At 39.0% G+C, this 19,415-nt stretch overlaps 1 protein-coding gene and 1 long non-coding RNA gene across 3 annotated transcripts; one reads left to right on the forward strand and one right to left on the reverse strand.

Annotated features, from left to right (window-relative positions):
* Positions 1-240: 240 nt before the first annotated feature.
* On the forward strand, positions 241-3,481 carry LOC142103633 (uncharacterized). Its single transcript, XR_012679405.1, has 2 exons — positions 241-767; positions 2,920-3,481. It is a non-coding gene; the product is annotated as an uncharacterized LOC142103633 (long non-coding RNA).
* A 241-nt stretch (positions 3,482-3,722) lies between these two features.
* LGALS12 (galectin 12) lies at positions 3,723-18,923 on the reverse strand. Of its 2 annotated transcripts, none has more exons than XM_075187736.1 (9): positions 18,845-18,923; positions 16,143-16,231; positions 13,820-14,033; positions 13,596-13,715; positions 13,404-13,442; positions 12,088-12,114; positions 10,458-10,546; positions 6,290-6,452; positions 3,723-5,361 (listed from the first exon to the last, which is right to left on the reverse strand). In XM_075187736.1, the coding sequence occupies exons 1-9, from the start codon at positions 18,887-18,889 to the stop codon at positions 5,215-5,217; spliced, it is 933 nt and encodes a 310-aa protein (XP_075043837.1). In that variant the 5' UTR covers positions 18,890-18,923; the 3' UTR covers positions 3,723-5,214. The 2 variants fall into 2 exon arrangements, with proteins under 2 accessions (XP_075043837.1, XP_075043836.1); XM_075187735.1 differs by having other exon boundaries at positions 10,458-10,549.
* Between the last annotated feature and the right edge of the window lie 492 nt (positions 18,924-19,415).

Here is a 19,415-nt window from a genome sequence, read left to right on the forward strand (position 1 = left end):
GAATGGACCAGTACATCTAAAGAATGCTTCCAGCAACTTTTTGAATCCATTTCACAAATTATTCAGGCTGTTCTGGGGGTAAAGGGAGGCCTTGCCCAGTACTAGAAAGGTGTACCTAATAAAGTGGCCACTATCTGTATGTGTTATATATGTGTATATATATGATATGTGTATGTAAATAAATATGTATGTTACTAGTATATTATACACCTATTCTTGTGTACCTCACTAGTCTTGATATATTAGCCAGATGACAGTCACATAGCACAATAAAAGTGCTGAAATATAATCCTTTGAATACATAAGGGGATAAAAATCCAAGTAATAAGTGCAAGATGGCGTGAGCAGGATCAGTATGACGATCATCTCCACGCAAGTAACAGCTGGGGATCTGCAAGGATTGGGGGATGAAAACAGAAGGATTAACGGAAAGATTATCACAAAGGGAGAGAGAATGAGCGTGCAACAAAGGGCAGAAAGACAAAGGAAGAGTAAAGGGAAGAAAATAGACCACAGTAATAGAGTAGCAATGAAGAAAGTGACAAAGACTACAGGTGACTTACTGTAGGGGTCATAGGTGACAGAATGATGTAAGAAGAGTGTCAGCAACAAAGACTGAGACAAGACACAGAGTGAACAGTACAAATTAGAAAATCGAAGTACAACAGGGAAGCAGCAAAGACATAAAAAACTGACCATCACCTTCATAACACTGGACGCTTTAACTCAACTCAACATCTACCTGAAGCAGAGCAGCCGCTTCTACGGTGAGATTTATTTAAACTCTTACTCCGTTTACCCTTCCAACAGCTGTTTCTCCATAAACCCAATGTGGAACTCTTCCCCATTTGCATGTACAATCGCTCTGATATGCTCATCTACAGCACTACTATTCCTACAGCCAGTATAGTCTATTATGTACACCAATCCTTCTCCTAACCTTCAGAACATCCCCATTGCTCTGCAAAAACATAATTGGTGCAACTATGTATTTTAATATCAAATTTCAAATATAATGTTAACATTTACAGAGCAACTGTAAATTAATGTCAAATCATTGACTCAAATGTAAAATCTGCTGTATTATTAGTTTTTATGGTCATGCATATTGCACAGAAATTCCTAGTTGCTTTAATGCCTTGCACTACTTTTTAGTTCAATTCACACCCCTTTATCCACCATGCCTTAATCCACTCTTGATCAACAAATTAAGACACTGTTACGTCACTATCTTGCTTTGCATACCATTGAACAAGACTGCAGAGCTTTTGAACTTACCCGGCCAATGTAACTCATTTGACATCAATGTTTCATATCTGCCAAACACAACAGTTGAATTGCTTACAGAATGCCTTTAGTGCACACACATAAAAATTGGCCAAAAACTGGGCATTCAAGCAGTCATGTGTATGGTAGAAATTATTTTGATGTTATTTACAAAAACAGACTCCAATATTTTTAAAACTCCATGAAACAAAATTTTCAGTTTGTTGCTGCACTAACTGTGGCCTTGTGGCTAATTAATGTACCTGCCTATTACACCAATATCTTTATTCCTCAACTTTGTAATGTTTCTCTCATCTACTCACTCTTACAGCACCACCTTTAGTGACCTGTAGAGAATATTCTGTCTACTAAAATAGATAAACTAAATGGTTGTTTCTCAAAGGAACAAAATTATCAATATTTTATACTCACACTTTATATATATTACAGAGTTAAAAGCTCAATGTAATAAAGGGCTGCAAGCCTGCAGTGGCTTTTTCATAGATCAGATTTTAGTACTGTGATTTCCAGACCACTCAGCTTAGAGGAAACACTGCATAGCCATTTTGCGTGGATAAAATTGTGTACAAACGTCCCAATGTTCTATGTGATTGCCAGGAGCAGATGCTGTTATGTTGTTTCTTTTCTCTTGTGGATTCAGAGCCTCAGTAGTTTTCTGCAAATCGTAGGTAGCTGTATTGGCACTCGTTAGTTGATATATGGGCAATTTAGCCTAAGCCAGGATAATTAAGCAAAATGAAGTCAAAATTATAAGCAAGTGAGGCCTAACTGATGTAGAGGTAGAGACAAAGTGAAGCTACGTACAGAGAGCATGCAAATGAAACAGAAGTAAAAACATATACTTGACAGTTTATTTCTTATGGCAGAACTTTGCCCTAGTTATACAAATATAAAACAGACAGGTCTAACTAAACCTAAGGTACAATGGGGGGTATTCAATTGTTGCTCCGGACCGCAAAAAAAAACGAGCGCGTTAAAACTATTACCGTTTATACGGTAATCTTGCGCGTAAAAACCGTTTATGCGGTAGTTTACTCGCTGAATTTCCCTGAGCTGCGAGATGAAATTCAGAGAGTAATTACCGTATAAAAAGTAATAGTTTTAACACGCTCGTTCTTTCGGCGGCCGGAGCAACAATTGAATACCCCCCAATGAGTCTTATATGAGGTGTATTTTAACATTCACTTGTTAATGTACCAAAACAATTATTTTATATAATCTTTTCTTTCCGAGTGCAAGATGTTGTTTTTACTTAAGAAGCCATCTTCAAACCAGCTATGTTGTTCAATAGACTTAAAGACAGGAAGTCTGCCATGCATAGAAAATAAAATCCTTCCCTAAATGCCTTTATTTCAAATAAATTCCTAAAATGTTTGCAAATCTGCATATCAGGTTTATCAGTAGCTATTTTACAGCAGATACCTTTCACATCGAGTTTTGTGATCTGTTAATGTAATTTAAATTGTATTTTAAGGGACACACCATTTATTTCAAAGTATTCCAAATATAAAACTTGTACTGACTGTGCTTTAATCTTTAGTAGTTGTGGTCTGACAGCTAGAAAGCATTTTAGAGTGCTAGAGTGCTCCACATGTGATTTGTCTTTGTAGACTCTGTTGCCTCTCATTGCAGAAATGTCTCGGGAGCAGTTGGAAGGGGTGGTCCGCACAGTTGAAACCCTTCTGAGTGAGGCAGAGGCACTGCGAGCGCGGTGCCAGCAGCAGAGTGATGAAGTGCGACAGCTCTGCGAGGACCTGCGAAATGAGAACCGAGACCTGGTAGAACGCTTTTCCCAGGCAGAACGGGAGCTGACCGAGGTTAAGCGCTCCGTCAATGAGTTGATGGACACCAAAGTGGCATTTGAAGCCCGAGAGAGGCAGGTCCGAAAGCTGAGCAAGCAGCTGTAAAAAAGAACTCAAACTGATCCCAGTCTGTGAACAGAGTCCTACTTACTGGTTAGACACAGATGAACATAGACATGAAATAGCTTGTAAAAGGCTTACCCACCCACTTACCCCATCATCTGTGTACTGCAATTACACCTACTCCCCACTCCATTCCAGTTTCCCCTCATATCACATGATATCTTCCCATTTAACCTTTCTTTATTCTGTAGAACATTTTTTGGTACTTATGCATCTCTCACATGAGTAATTTAGCCAATTAAAATGATGTGGTGAGTAGAAAGAAAAAAAAGAATTATGTGTTACATGGTCCATTTTCACAGTTGCAAGTCAGCCTTCCATGTGCTTCATTATAATGTACTTTGACGCAAACCCCAACGTGAATGAGACTCAATCATCACTTGTATCGGCCTTCCTAATCTATATACCATAGTTCTAACGTATTACTTTTCTATATGTCACCCATATTCCTTGCATAATGGGTTAAAGAGGTAAACTGAGGCAACGGCTTTAATTAAATGAGCAACATGATTGTGTTCTAATTTATTAACATGGGCACAGCATTTGAATACAAGGTCTGCCACCTTCACAAATGGCATAAGGTATAGAGTCTAATCGATGTGCATTACTGTAAAAGGACACAGGAAACATCAATGATATGGCATGTGTAAAGACAGACACTTTCACAACAAGACAGCTCGAGATTTAGTTAATAAAACAGATTGTTCTGTCAGCAGTTTAAAGATTAAACACAACTGTAATCCAACCATGACACTGGTTTTAACGCATCGCTTACCAAACAAGATACATATTCATATCCAATGTACAAATTATATAACATTTGTATGAAAAAATACTAAATGAGTTCATAGATAACAGCATAATGTTTGTTATGATGCAGGCTTGTAGCATTACTATATAACCATTGAACAGTGGTTTTGTCATTCATGCATGCAACCTAGATTGTGAAAGGGTTAAGCAACACATTCTGTCCATCCTGCTGCCGTGTAAGGAGCACAGAGCCGATTAGGTATGATTAACTGGGAATTGGGGACAGGGTGACAAAGCAGAAATAAAACTTAACTACTTCCATGCCATAAGTCCGTGTGTGTGCCACACAAGTCAACCTATCCACAAAATGTATGGTTTATTGATGCTTCCCACTTTATCAACCAAATACTGGATTAGTTAAGTGACCTTGAAAAAAATGTATCGTATGGCTTTGCTGGCAAATCCAAAAAAAAAGAAAAAAAGAAAAACTAACTTGTCACTTTCATACATTTATGACTATGAAACGTACAAGATTTAGTCAGAAAATTGGTCTTATAGCCAAAGAAGAGATGCATCAGCTCCCATAACACATCAAATCTAAAACTAGAGGTAGCATTTGTTAGATGTCTGCTCAACAACTCTTAGCAGGTCATGTGTAATGAATAATATTGATCATAAAGAGGTCCAAGTAGTCAGCCGATTACAGACGAAGAACAGAAGTTAGGCACTGGGGATTATGGGTGAACGTATCATTCCCATAGTATTTGGCACAATAATATTTCAATATTTCCTTGTAAACAACAGGTAGGTTGAAAGGTATGTCTATAGTTTACAAGAGAAGAAAAATATTCAAGAAAAGAACAGTATAATTTGGAAAGGTGCCAAATATATGCCCTTATTTATCTATCAGCTACAAATAGCTCCCTCACAGAGCCCACAGTTGTACAATGTCTAATTAGAGAGACAGAAAAAAAATGACACACAAATGAATGAATAATATGTACAAAAAAGTGGGTAACAAAATGACCTCTGACAGTGTTGTATGGAAGAATTTAGTTGTAAACAATACACAGTGTTAACGTCTCTTGAAGAGTGGGAATTAAAGTTACAAGTGCTCTCCAGGAAGCTTTCATGGCTAGAAGATCCAAGCTTAAATTCAGGGCCCACGTGTGCACAAATGTAACAAGTCTCCAATGTCTTCATGACACATTAGGGAAGCGGTAGTATCCATCAGCTTGCACCAGAAGTGCTGTCAGCACTGTACAGTATACAGCATGGCGCTGCCATTAACTTGCAGTTCATCAATGGATTTCAGGTCCAGTGCAGGAGGACAGAAGTCACCCAGTGGGGTCCCATTAATTGCAAGCTTGAATGCCCCAGTTTCAAGAAGAATGAGTATCTTAATTGAAAGAAGAAGAGGAGTACTGAGTTGTCAACATTAAAGGAAAATATAATGAAAAATATGAACACCATTTTATAATGTAGGTCCCTTGTAATTCTGCTTGATGTAAAATAAGGGTATCCTCATGTCTGAGATATCCAACATTAAAATTGCTTGGCACTGTTGTAGCGTTCTGCATTTTGTTTAAAATAAGTTAGAGGATTGTTCTAACAAAGTCTGAGGATTACCAAACACTATATCATAACTCCAAATAGAACTTCTGACTCAGAAAAACAAGTTGGTTGACTCTACACTTGCATTTAACTACAATTAGTAATAAAACACATACACCTGACCTGTTTAACAGTAAATATTGACAAATGGATTAAGTGCAAAATAGAAAAAATGAGCTTTACTGGTAAAGTATGAAGGATATCACACATGAGTAGGAGTGGGGAGAGGAATATCACCTCTTAAGTGGGGGTGGCTGTCTACTGAGTAAATGTGGAATACGTTGGCGCTATATAAATAAATGATGATGATGATGATGATGTGGACCAAGCACATGGCAATTTCAGTCAATTTGGTCTAAATCTGCCAATCTGGCTAACGAAAGGTGTGGACATCCACAGAAAGCCAAGCGTGATAAAAAAATCAATACATTAATTGGGCCTCATGGCACTTGGTCCCTCGACCTGGCCACCAAATTATTGGATTTTCCAAATGTGGGTATCCATGTGCATGGCCATATTGGACACAGATCCAGTAGTTTGTGGGGACAATAAAATAAAATGTTTTCTCAAATCTTCAAAGTAGCGTTGAGGTTTCAGAATGCATTGTTGCGGACTGCACCACTGAAAGTAATCATATGGATAATGTACTTTTCATGAACTGAATAACACATTTAAAGTGCTTAAATGTGGATCCTGTATACCATGAGACTTACCTCAAAATATCTCTCTGCAGCGAACACAAAAAAAGGAGTCTGGATTGTCTGTGGCTCTCCCCATGACTGTCCCATTAAATAATTATAGCACAATGATTGGTCTCTGAAATTGGCAGTCAGTTTAAAAGGGATAACATCTTTAGATTTCAACAGGAGAGAAATCCTACAAAAATAAAGACATTATTTTGCACACAGCTCTGAAATGACAAGTACTGGAGGAAGGTTGTGTAGAATATGCTAAATTTAGCTTGCCAGCATTTAATTTAATAAAAAAAAAAAAAAACAGCAACAAAAAACAAAGAAAACACACAAAACTTAAAACGTTCGAGTTCATTCAATATGAATATTGCACAATGGATCATGTGACCAAACCTTTCCATCCACAGGCTGTGAGGGAGGAAGGAGGAGGAGGTGCTGGTGGGCAGAGAAGTGTGCTGAAGGTGACAAAGCAGCGATGGGGATAGAAGACAGGTTTAATATTAGAGAAGTGAAATATGCTTGCTATTCAAATCAAAAGGACAGTGTTGTAAGATGAGAGGATGAATTTATAGTGAAGGAAGTCCATATAGGAGTAAGATTTACTCTAGTTGCGCTCAGAGGTATGGAAGCACTTTTGCAAGTAGCAGATCTATTTGTTGTGCCATGGTTGGCGTTTGGATCATCGGAGACTATACCTGGTGGCTGGAGCTGCATTTTCTTGAAGTGAATGTTTTGTTGTAGAAAGAGGCAGCCTGATCGGGGGAGGACAGGGTACTTATAGGAGAGAGTAGTTATTTTAGTTAAAATGAGAAATGCATGGGGTTGCTAGAGTATTTCCGTGTCATTGTGTTCCTGTGTATTTGGGTGTGGGGAAAGAGACAATGAGGTGAACCCAGTGTCGGACTGGGGCATGAAGGGCCCACTGGGGGACTGCAAAGCTATAGGCCCACCAGAGGGGGTGTGGTCAACCATCATAGAGGTGAGACCAGACACTAGGGGAAGAGTGGTCAGCCCACGAATGACAGCTAGCACCATAGTGTAGTACATAAAGAATGCAGTATGTACACAAAGAGTACACAGTCTTGACCTGCCCCTTAGATTTGGCAGAACAGTCGCCAAAAATTGGGATTGTACCACTAGAATCAGAACATTTGACAGACTGTCCTACCTGTTCTTGTCACTTTCACCACCTGCGGCTGCTGGTTTCTTTAGTTGCGGCTTGTCTGGATCCTGGAATGTTGGGGGCCCTATTTGGAGAAAAAAAATGGGTACATTTAAAAAATTCCACTCTGCCCCGGCGTTAAATCAATAGGATCCACAATTAATACTCAGGCCTTCCCCAGCCCCAACATTAACGTAATAGTATTCCCATTTAATAAATAAACCGACTTCCCTCCCTCCAAACAGCTCCAGCAATAAATTAATAGAATTTACGTATAATAAATATACCTATGTCCCGCAAACGTCACTGCCATTAAATAATTCATATTCACAGTTAATAAATAGACATCATGCTCCTCAAACTCAGCCTCACATTCAATAGCCCCCAAATCACCACACCTTAAATAGTCCCCACTATAAAATTAAATTACCCCACTATCACCCCACAAGCAAAATAGCACCCATTAGTTAGCCACCACCTACCACACACATTACTGTGTCCCTTCATCACCATGCTGTGCCCCCTTATCATCACACTGAGCCCTCCATGCTGCTTTTGCTCCCCCTTTTCCTGGCCCCCCTTCACACTTTGCCCTGCTGCCTTTGACCCCTTCACACTCTGCCCTGCTGCCTTTGGCCCCCCTTCACACTCTGCCCTGCTGCCTTTGGCCCCCCTTCACACTGTGCCTCATCTCACATGCCCTTATTGCCTCATCTTGCATGCCACATTTCTTTCTCTCCCCTCTCCAATGTCCTTATTTATCCATATCCCTTTCTAGAAACATATTTTTAAAACATGTTTTAACATGTATTGACTCTAGGTAACTATGGCAACAATCATTCACTTACAAGCTCCTACTCGGAGGCACTGTAGAGAGTCTATTGCATTACACCAGGGAGTCACTGCATTTGTGTTCTCTTATAAAACGAGGCTTATTGGCATAATATTTGATTTTTTCCACTGGTAACAATATGTGAGACTTTCTAAAACAGGATCACGTCACAGTAATTTTCTGCAATGAAGACTGCTGAGATATTAGAATATCTAAAAAACTGTGGCTCAACAGGTTGTAAAATTAATACATGCAAAAAAAAGTACAAACAGTAGTAACAAAAATTGTTTGTATTATAAAAGAGAGCAACTAAAAAACCCTCCCAAAATAAAATTATACAATGCAGAATGACAGACTGCTGCTGAGCTGCGCGATGTACTAACCTTCTCAGCAATGATTCCTGCATTCTGCGTGTAGCTACTCTGGGCGGCAGGACGACTCCAGTTCCTCTGTGGGTGGTTCTTCTTCCCACATGACTCGTCTACCGATGACATTACGGCGCATGTGCAGAGAGCCGCAGTCACATCTGGGCTCTCTCCAATTTCAATCAGCTGGCCTGGCACTCAGAACAACAAACCGGGTGGGGCGTGGCTTCCCAACGTTGGGGCCTATCGGGGTATAGCCCCTGCTGGGGAGCTGGGTATAGCCCAGCTCCCCGGCAGACCAGTACAACGCTGGGTGAACCTAATGGAAAGGTGGTTGTGGCCAGAGAGCAGAAAAGCCAATATGGAAAAACTAGAGATGGAGCTAAAGTGGAAGTAAACAAGGTCAAGGGAATGTCCATCGAAGTGAGTGGTGGAGGACGTCAACTGGGAGAGACTAAAGTAGTGAAATAAGTTTTGTGACTGCAGGAACAGTGGGGTTGTCAATGGGAATGATGAAATCACCCAATATGAGAGCAAGCAGGTCAAATGATAGGAAATAATTGTGCCAGATGCAAAGTTTGTTAAGAAATTTAAAAAACTGGACCCGAGGGTCGATAAATGACAGCAACACGAAGATGGAGAGGAGAGAATAGACGGATAATGTAAACATCAAAGGAAGGGAAATAGAGGGAGGGTTCTAAGGGTAAGACTCAAAAAGTACATACAGTATGGAGAAGGATGTGAACATTTTCTGACTGTATTTTTCAACATGCCCGATGATAATCCAATCTATTTTGACTGGACTACCATAGGGCAGCACATTCTTTTTAAGGCCGTACATGCATTTTCAAGTCAGTTGCCAATAAATGATAGTGATATATCAAGCTTTATATTTGTCCAATTATCACTTTTTAAAAGGCCACTAAACCTAACATACAAATTGACTTGGATAGAAGAGATATTGAGAACGCTTATGAATAATTAAGCGATATGCAGTCATTCAACACTGACAGCTAACACTCAGAACTTTGACTAGTTATCTCAGACAAGGGCCAAGGTGATACAGATCAGGCCATTCAGTATTGGTGACAAAGGACTACATTTCAAGTGGCGAATTTATACTAGTCAACCACACACAAAAGGACATCACCCAATAAAATTGTGAAAACTGACTGTTTGCAGCCTAGACACGTGGGGGGAATACAAGCAAACAAGCCATATAGCAGCACGTGTCTGGTCAGCCTATCTGGCACTAAACTACATAGCAAATGTAAATACAATGCCCAACACATTCTGGAAGACAAGGCGATGTTTACATATACATTTCTGAATTAATGTGATGGCACATATAAACACTTATTACTCCTTAGGAAAAACTAACGTGAAACACTAGAATACAATACAATCCATGTTTCAGTAATGTGCTATCCTTGTCATGAAAAACATAATATTTTGTTCAAACAGCTATACAGTATTATGCACAAGGAACTCTGTGCATTACTTACAATGCAAGTGATTGCTGGAATTTGAAATTAAACAAAACACAATGTATGTCCTAGTACAGCAACTAAGCGCATGTTTAAAAAAAAAAAAAATATCTGCATTATCATCATTAGGATTTGGAAAACCATTTCCAAAATACAACGTGTGTGTGTGTGTGTGTGTGTGTGTGTGTGTGTGTGTATGTACGTACAAATAAATGATAACAGAGTTCCTTACTTGTTCTTACATGGTTTAGAAATCCACATAATGTTGCATGACACAGACACACACATGCTTAAAACAGAAAAATATTCTATCATGAAGACAAAATAATAAAAATCAACTGACTCATCTGGGTTCATTGTCACCAAACCGCGAACAGTAATCATGTGACTCTCAGACAGGCCCAAGGGCAAAGGCTTGGATAGGGGAGTTTTCTGCTGTGAAGGGAGAGAAACATTATGTTACATTTGTCCCGTTCCCAGTACAGTACGAATAAACTGTTTAAATATATGGAAAAATGCTCGTCATATGGTTTTATCCATGTGAAAGGGTAGACACAAACTTTATAATGGCAGGCATTCTTTTTCTTTCTATGGAAGTTGTATATACAAATATTCTCAATAAACTATCTATATGCTATACTCTCATTCTGAGGCATATAGTGATCTTTATGGTATTTCCTCTATATTTTCATCATCATCATTTATTTATATAGCGCCAACATATTCCGTAGCGCTTTACAATTGGGGACAAACATAGTAAACTAATAAACAAACTGGGTAAAACAGACAAAGAGGTGAGAATGGCTATACACTATTTCAAATATTTCACAATAATCCTCATCCCTGGGAACTAGTGCTAGTGTCGCTGTATTGTAAATTAAGCAAGAAAAACGAACGTATAAGCTGCATGTTGTGTCCTGGGAAAGGCAGCAATCCATTAATGGCCAGGATAACAATACAGTATCACACATATTTGATGGATACAATGGAATTAGATCAGATATAAGTACATTGTTAGCTGCCTGCAGTCATAAAACTTTGTGTCTAGTTTGACATGGCTGACCTGGTAACTCAAGTTCTATCCTATAGATTCTCTCACTCAAGTCCCATAGACAAATTCATGGGAGTTTGCATGTTCCTATATACCACAAATATGGTTTAATATATGGAGACAGCTTTATCATTGTTGCTTTTAGCACTGTAGTGGCCTTTCACAGACTCCAATCTCAGGGCAAGATGCTTCATACTTGAAGTATATACAATTAATAGGGCTGGAAAAAAGTATCTATACAGTGGCGCACGCAGGGGGGGCTTCTGAGTCTCCAGAAACCCCCCCCCCCTGCACTAACTCAGTGCCCACCATATCGGCACTGTCCTATACAGCAGCTGCGGCGCTGTCAAAGAAGCGTCCGCGGCGGTGCTGTATTGTATACAGCACCGCCGCGGACGCTTCTTTGGCAGCGCCGCGGCTGCTGTATAGGACAGCACTGCCGAAACGGAGCTGCTCTCTCTCTGTTTTGTTTTTTTTTGGTCGGGGGGGGGGGGACCCTGCGTGCACCCCTGCTATATAAGCTCAGTTACTCCTGTTTCATGCATACACACAGAGGATAGCCCGGACTACACTGCAATGAGTGCAATTGTTTTACTTCTTATGATGAGAGGACATGGCCCAACATCGGTGAATTAGACCATTACATGAGACCACTGGCTAAAGAAAATATGTAAAACCTCTTGTGCATGTTTAAGGTGTTACTTGAGAAAAGGGTTTATAAACTCTTGATTTACAACTGTCCCCAATATATCCATGTAGGTGCCAACATTTGAGGAAACATCTGCAATTGGATGCACCGACAGGGTGGAAGATTTACCCTGAAACTAGTGGCTAATAGACATGCAGTATAAAAGATTGAATATTTTACTTAAAAGAACAAACAAACACAGCTCTTTACATACTTTAAATAAGGTATCCTTACCAGATCTGCATTTCCAGGTTTCAGTGGCTAAAAAACAAAACAAAAAACACTCAGGAAATACTGATGATTAATGGAAAACAAGTCTGAGCTACCTCAAAGACATGTGTAGAATAGGTTTCTACACTGAATCAGATGTAAGGGACCTTAAACAGTCTATACACTGGCTTGTGTTCATTTAGATGCCAACAAAAAGTGTTTACATCTTATTCAGAGTGTCCCTGGCAAATGTTTCTCTAGATTAATCATATCATATCAAGTTATGGACAGCACTGTGAATTTGTGGTTAGTACTTCTGCCTCACAGCACGGGGGTCATGAGTTCAATTCTTGACTATGGCCTTATCTGTGTGGTTTCCTCTCACACTCCAAAATCATACTAGTAAATTAATCGTCTGCTACCAAAATGGAACCTAGTTACTCTCTGTGTTTGTGCCTAATGCTAGGAAGTTTAGACTGTAAGCTCCAATGGTGCAGGGACTGATGCAAGTGTGTTCTCTGTACAACACTGCGGAATTAGTGGTGCTACATAAATAGCTGCTGCTTATGATGATGATCAAATTGAAATGCTTCCACTGGCTTTGCCTTAATAGAAAATATAACACATCCAAAATCAGATTGGAATAATCCTGACATGGGTGGGCTGGTTCAACATGCAATGTGTTAGATGACTTTAATTGGACACTTTTATTTAATATAGTTCCTTATCTTTCTGGCTTCCATTTGTGGTTTTCAGCTATGCATTTATATCATCAGGCAGAGGGGTGTTTATTGTGTTGTCAGTCAGAGCTATAATTGTAATCAGAGAGCAACTTTGTGTTGTATTTCAGGGCAATAAAGGCAAAGATAAAAAAAAATCACAAAAGCTAGAAAAAAAATAATGCATTTAGTAAAAGTTATTGGAAGGCGTATAAGAGGTGATAAATTAAAGTGATCTGGGAGGTGGAAACCCCCTTTCTAGTTTATATCTATCTGAAGCAGAAGATAGGACTCAGTTATCCTTACTATGTACAATGGCTATTACAACATATTTGATGCAATAGATTTTCATACAAGCAAAAGTTCTAATATTGTCTTAGATGAGGAAATAACTGTTGGTTGGTTACTAAATGTCCTTTCACATTTCAAACCTGGGTATTAGCTTGTTTTTCAATAAAATGTCTACATTTGGTCCTTACAGACACATAGGAATTGTTCAGGTCTTTTGACGATATTCAGGCTCCACCTTGTGTATAATCCAAAAACTGCAACTGAAACTGTATTAAACATGTATGTTCAATGTAATTGTGTGTGTTATGTAAGTATTATTTTGTACATTACCTGACACAGTGGGTAATCTGTCATTTCATCGTGATAAGGCTGTTGTTAAACACAAAAGGATCATTAGAGATAATTATATATTCAGAAAAGCATACAAAACATTGAAAGTAAATTGGACTATAAAATAATTACAAACAAATATTATACTGGTGATAAATAAGCGCCATAATGACCAATCCACTTGACACTTGCATTACTGCTCAGAAAGGAGATCTCTTTCACTGTGACGTCTCCATAAATCCCAAGTGTATCCACATCGCACAGAGGGTAACGATAAGGAAAATCTAGGAAGTGCTGGCCACCAATGCTGACCTGGAATGGAATAATTTAAAAAAAAGTCATCACACAGCAGAGAACTGCACCACGTACTTGAAGACTATCGCTTTACAACACATGGCTATCCACGTGCCTCTTACCTTGACCTTATCAGCAAGAAAGTAAAAGAGAAGCACAAAGTATTCCCCCTTTCGAAGCTGAGCCCCTGCAAATTTATGCTCGTCTTGCCACTGGTCCTTGCGTAGAGTGTTGCAGATTACATATGCATCCGAAGAAGAGAAGCGTGGATTAAAATGAAAGGCTACATCAGAACGTGGACGGGTGCTGCAACCGCATTGAAAATCAACCTGGAACCTATGGATCAGAGCCACACAGAATAACACTAAAATAGGTCACAACACTGCATAACTCCGATCTATACATAGCTGCCCAATTATTGCTAGCTCACAAGGAATACAAAATAACATCACTGCTATGCTGTCAATGTGCAGATGATTCATTAGTTATACATAAATTTCAGAAATCATCGCCAATCTCCTAATATCTCTTTTCTTGTCTCCATAGATGTCCATGATCACCCACTCAAATCTGTCAGGGTGCTATGCTTAGTATTCCACCTTATTGCCATCCCCACACCTCTCCACAAGAGCGTTTTATTCTATACCTACATTCAGACCCCTTAAAGCCATGTACACTGATGTTTACAATGTGAATAACACCAGTAAAAATGTTTGCATTTATGTATCCAATGCGTTCTTGCATGTGTAAACACATTTGTAAACTTTTCTTAACCCCATCTCAACTAATTCATAATGAGCTCCCACTAAGAGGAATGGAAGATTTCCACTGCATTGACGTGCATCAGATGCACTGAATTGGACGCAGAGGTGATCATAAAATGGTATAACAATTTTTATTTTCACAGCTATACTTGTGTTAAAAAGGTATCTTAAATTGAGAATTTTAATGCCACTGTGTAGGTAGCCTTACATAGTCAGACTGTTCCCTCATTTTAATATTTGAAAAGTTTCCTGGAAAAACACATCTCCAGGACAGCTTCTGCATTCTCTACTTTCTCTGTTATTTCCCAATTCCAGCGGGTAACCCCACTCCCATTATTTCACACTTTTTCGCTACATGATATTTCAATAAAATGTGTAAGCTAGCACTGTTATCTGGTGACGGAACACTGGAGCCCCAGGCCCGATGCAGGCTCTGAGCCAGATCCCACCCTACTCTCTGCTTTCCCCTTCCATCTTACCTTGAGCTATAGGAACTATGCAGATACTACGGCTTAGTCAGATATTGTGCTAGTGCCACACAGGCAAATTATTAAGAATCTCAAAGACCTCCTTCATATTATACTGAATAATTATATTTTAATTTAAATGCATTATGTAGGGGAAACTTTATGTATAAATGTAATTTCTATTGGTTATGCTAAATGTTTTTCTTCTCCAGCAAACAAACACTTATCTTCTTTATTTATCTCAAAATTGCATATTTGTATGGAATAAAATAAAAAGAATATATAAAAAAAAAAAAAAAAAATTCCAATTAAATAAGAGAAATGTATTAAATGGAGACATGTTTACACTACTGTCCTGTACAGAAGTACTGATAAAACCCTATGGAGTGGAGGACAGAGGAACGATATTAAACTTTCAAAACTGCATGCCCCTTGTTTAAAAAATAATTAGGAAAAGAAAAAAATAAACAATATTCTATTAAGATTTTACCTGCAGTTATTATAGCCAGTCAGAACTGAGGACATTTGGCAACAATCGAACCACTATGCAGAATCATTAATACTGATTATGACAGAAGTAGCAGTGATGATGGCAGCACAGTGGCCTAGTGGTTAGCACTTCTGCCTCACAGCACTGGGGTCATGAGTTTGATCCCGGACCATGGCCTTATCTGTGTGGAGTTTGTATGTTCTCCCTGTGTTTGCGTGGGTTTCCTCCGGGTGCTCCGGTTTCCTCCCACACTCCAAAAAACATACTGGTAGGTTAATTGGCTGCTATCAAAATTGACCCTAGTCTGTCTCCCTGTCTATGTCTGTGTGTGAGTGTGTGTCTATATTAGGGAATTTAGACTGTAATCTCCAATGGGGCAGGGACTGATGTCAATGAGTTCAGCGCTGTGGAATTAGTACAGCGCTGCGGAATTAGTGGCGCTATATAAATAAATGACGATGATGATGATGATGATCAGTAATATGTACAGTAGTAATACCAGCTGTAATACTAGTGCCCAGTTTTATTATGCCAGTAGGAAAAGTGATCAGTAATATACCCTTGTAGTACTAGTGCCCATTAGCATGCAACCAGCACCAGTAAGGCAATTTCATTGCCCTACAGGGATTAGCGTTATTGTGAAGCTACTTTGGAGCTGCTGAATCTGTCTCTAATATCAAACAGAAGTAACAGAATACAAAACAAACCAAATGCCCTCACACACCTAGATGCACTGATGCCAACGCATCCCTGTATCAGGATCATCCGCCCCTGGCGCAGTCCCCCGAAAATTGTGCACACATAGGGAACAATCTGTAGAGGCAAAGCACACAGAGTAGAACATGATACAGAAAAAAGGAATGTGTCACATGCTATAAAATACAAACATGTTACGGGTGTAAGTCATACACAGGTAAACAAAGCCGATGGCCATATGTGTTATATGAGGGCACATCACTTGGCATAAAATATAAAAGATATTACACTTATAGGGAGAAATTCAATTCTACCCCGAGTAACACGGCACTAAATCTATTACCGTTAAAACGGTAATTTTAACTCTGATTTCTGCAAAAACCAGTGTTAAAGATTACCGTATTAACGGTAATAATGCTGACTATTACCGTAATATCAGTAATAGTGCGCTGGCCGCGTAACTTTTGGCAGTAACGTGGCCAATAGAATTCCTCTCCATAATGCAAGAGCTGTAACAGGACTGCTAACAAGTAAATAAAAAATACTGTTACAACAATTATTACAGGTGATGTCCACGTTGTTTATGTATTATACATTGCAAAATAAAATGTCACAGCAATTATTGATTAAGGGTATTAGAAATCACATAGGGAACCTGTGGCCATATAATAGTTCCAGAACATAAGATTTGTTTGTATAGGGCTTTTAGCATTACTTCTTATTTACAGTTGGATGATATGTTAGATAGATATACCTAGAGTGTACCAAGATGCTATGGTGGGAGGTTGTGTGATGTACACATACACATAGACAACATGTAATGGGGAACCCCCAGCACAAAAGTCAATGGAAAAGAAATGAAGATAACAATAATGTGTCTCTCTCTCTCTTTATATGCAATATAAATAAACATATTATAAGCCTGCTCACCTCATAAGCACATGAAATGGAAAACCACTTGTCATCGCTCAGTGGCTTTGGGTCCTTTGGTGGTTGTTTTAACTTCCACCAGACTGAGAAGTGGTTCACCTGGAGCAGCAAAAACACAACGTAGTGTACTGCAGTGGTTCCCAAACTGTGTGCCACGGCTCCCTGGGGTGCCGTGGCCAGAGCCGGTGGTAAGCAAGGTGGGTGACTACTTGGTAATTATTTTGGCTTAAGGGTGTCTTGAAAAAATGATGGAGACCCTAAGGATGCCTTTAACTGAGAAAGTTTGTGATCCACTGGTGTACTGTATAGAATAAGCGATTTGGCTAACACTTGTACTTCACTTGTGGGAACTGTTGGGAGGTGACCAGCCCCACAAAATCTATTACAAGCTTCTGAAACCAAGTGACTGAGTGCAATCGGTATTGTTGAGTTTACTGTAGGCTATAAAATTATTATTATTATTTTAGCATATTTGAGTAGAATGATGTTTGTTATTCTAAATTGGTGGGAGTCTAAAGATTTATTAACAGGATGTTCTTGTAAGATTTACCCATGTGTTATATCAGGTGAGCACCTCCTAATATTAAATAAAGCACTTATTCTATACAGAACACACTATGCTGTGTTTTTCCTGCTTCATGTGAGGTTATCAAGAACCACTTCTCAGACTAGTGGAAGTGAGAACCACCATCAACATTCTCAAGATTCAAATGGTATTTCATTTCATGCATTTTAAGATCTTATGAGGTGAGCATAATTATAATGAGTTTATTTGTATTGTATACTAGGGTGATACACACTCTTGCTATTCTCCTTTCTTTTTGGTTAACAATTGCACCTTGGGATCTCCCTTACATTTTATGGAGTGATTTCAGGATTCTCCTAATCCCTCCTACACTGGCAGCATGCAAGACACTGGCTTCGTAAAAGATATAGGGCTAGATATACTAAACAGCAGGGTTGAAAAAGTGGAGAAATTGTCTATAGCAACCAATCAGATTCTAGTTATTTATTTACTATATTCTACAAAATGACAGCTAGAATCTGATTGGTTGCTATAGGCAACATCTCCACTTTTTCAAACCCGCAGTTTAGTAAATATACCCCATAGACTTCTTTGAGCACCCCCAATATTTGTGCTGCCACTAATCATGCCTATACATGCCATTTTTCAGTCATATAGGGTGGGGAGGGTTAACTTGACCTCTCCCAAATACTTCAAAAAGTTGTCTCATGGATGTACAGTCAGACAGATAGTGGAGGAGGTCATGTGACTGCATGTGGGCAGTATAGTTTGTAACTTCTCACCCATATGATTTGGCAGTAAATTCCACCATAGGGGATAAGTATTATCATTAGTTACTTTTAAAGTTTTCTGTACAAGATACCTTATGCACAAAAACAAAATTGCTCACATATCTTCTACTCAATATCGTAGGTAGAAAATACAGATATGCAGTAATAAGGTAAGCAAACCAATAAAAAGCTGTACCGATACATAAATACTAATTTCAGTTTATACTGTAGCTAGCTAATTACCCTATCAAAAAAAACACTTTCATTATCTCGAACCTCGATGTTTTTTGTTGCATGCATATTGCTGTATTAGCTTGCCACTTGTGCATTTGACTTCCTAGCAAAAATCCCCCTATACTAATCTAGGACAACTTTAAATTTTACATTGTGCTAAGCCCTCCCGCGCTAACTTTTTGCACTCCATAATAACACGTACGGACCTGTGATTGGTACCTACTACATTACAGAACATATATATAGTCCTCATATAATGCCCGTACACACCGGGTAGAAGACAGGCGGCTGTAACAACAAGGAGAGACGGTCCATGTCTGCTACTGCTGAGCAGCTGATGAATCATAAGTGAGTGGGAAGTGTTCCTAAGAATCCACCCCTTTTTCACTTAACCCATCTGCTGCTGGGTTGTTACAAAGCACCGCAACACTGTGCTCTTTTCGGATACATTAGACGTCACTATAGTGCAGACACTACACCCATATCTTAACTGTGTCACTGCAATAAACTTACATTCCACCAGGAGCTCCCAGTAATATATAATTTGCTATTTTTCCCCAAGCATCACATGACCACTCATGCTATAGACCATGAGTGGTAATAACCCTCATTACACAGTGCGATTCCCTTGACTAAGTGCAGCGTGCGGCTCGCCATTGTGTGAAATTAGTGTGGCTGTCATACAATTTAAGTGTTAAATTAGAGCAAATAAATATAAACTTAAAAGTTATGTTCAAAATATATATGTGGCATGTATGTTAAAGTATGTAATTATTGCTGCATAAAGGTGAATACATTTTCTGTACACTATGTTAAATATTTTTTGGTAGTGTAAATAATG

This window comes from Mixophyes fleayi, chromosome 10 (genome assembly GCF_038048845.1).
Source record: "Mixophyes fleayi isolate aMixFle1 chromosome 10, aMixFle1.hap1, whole genome shotgun sequence".
Taxonomy (NCBI): domain Eukaryota; kingdom Metazoa; phylum Chordata; class Amphibia; order Anura; family Limnodynastidae; genus Mixophyes; species Mixophyes fleayi.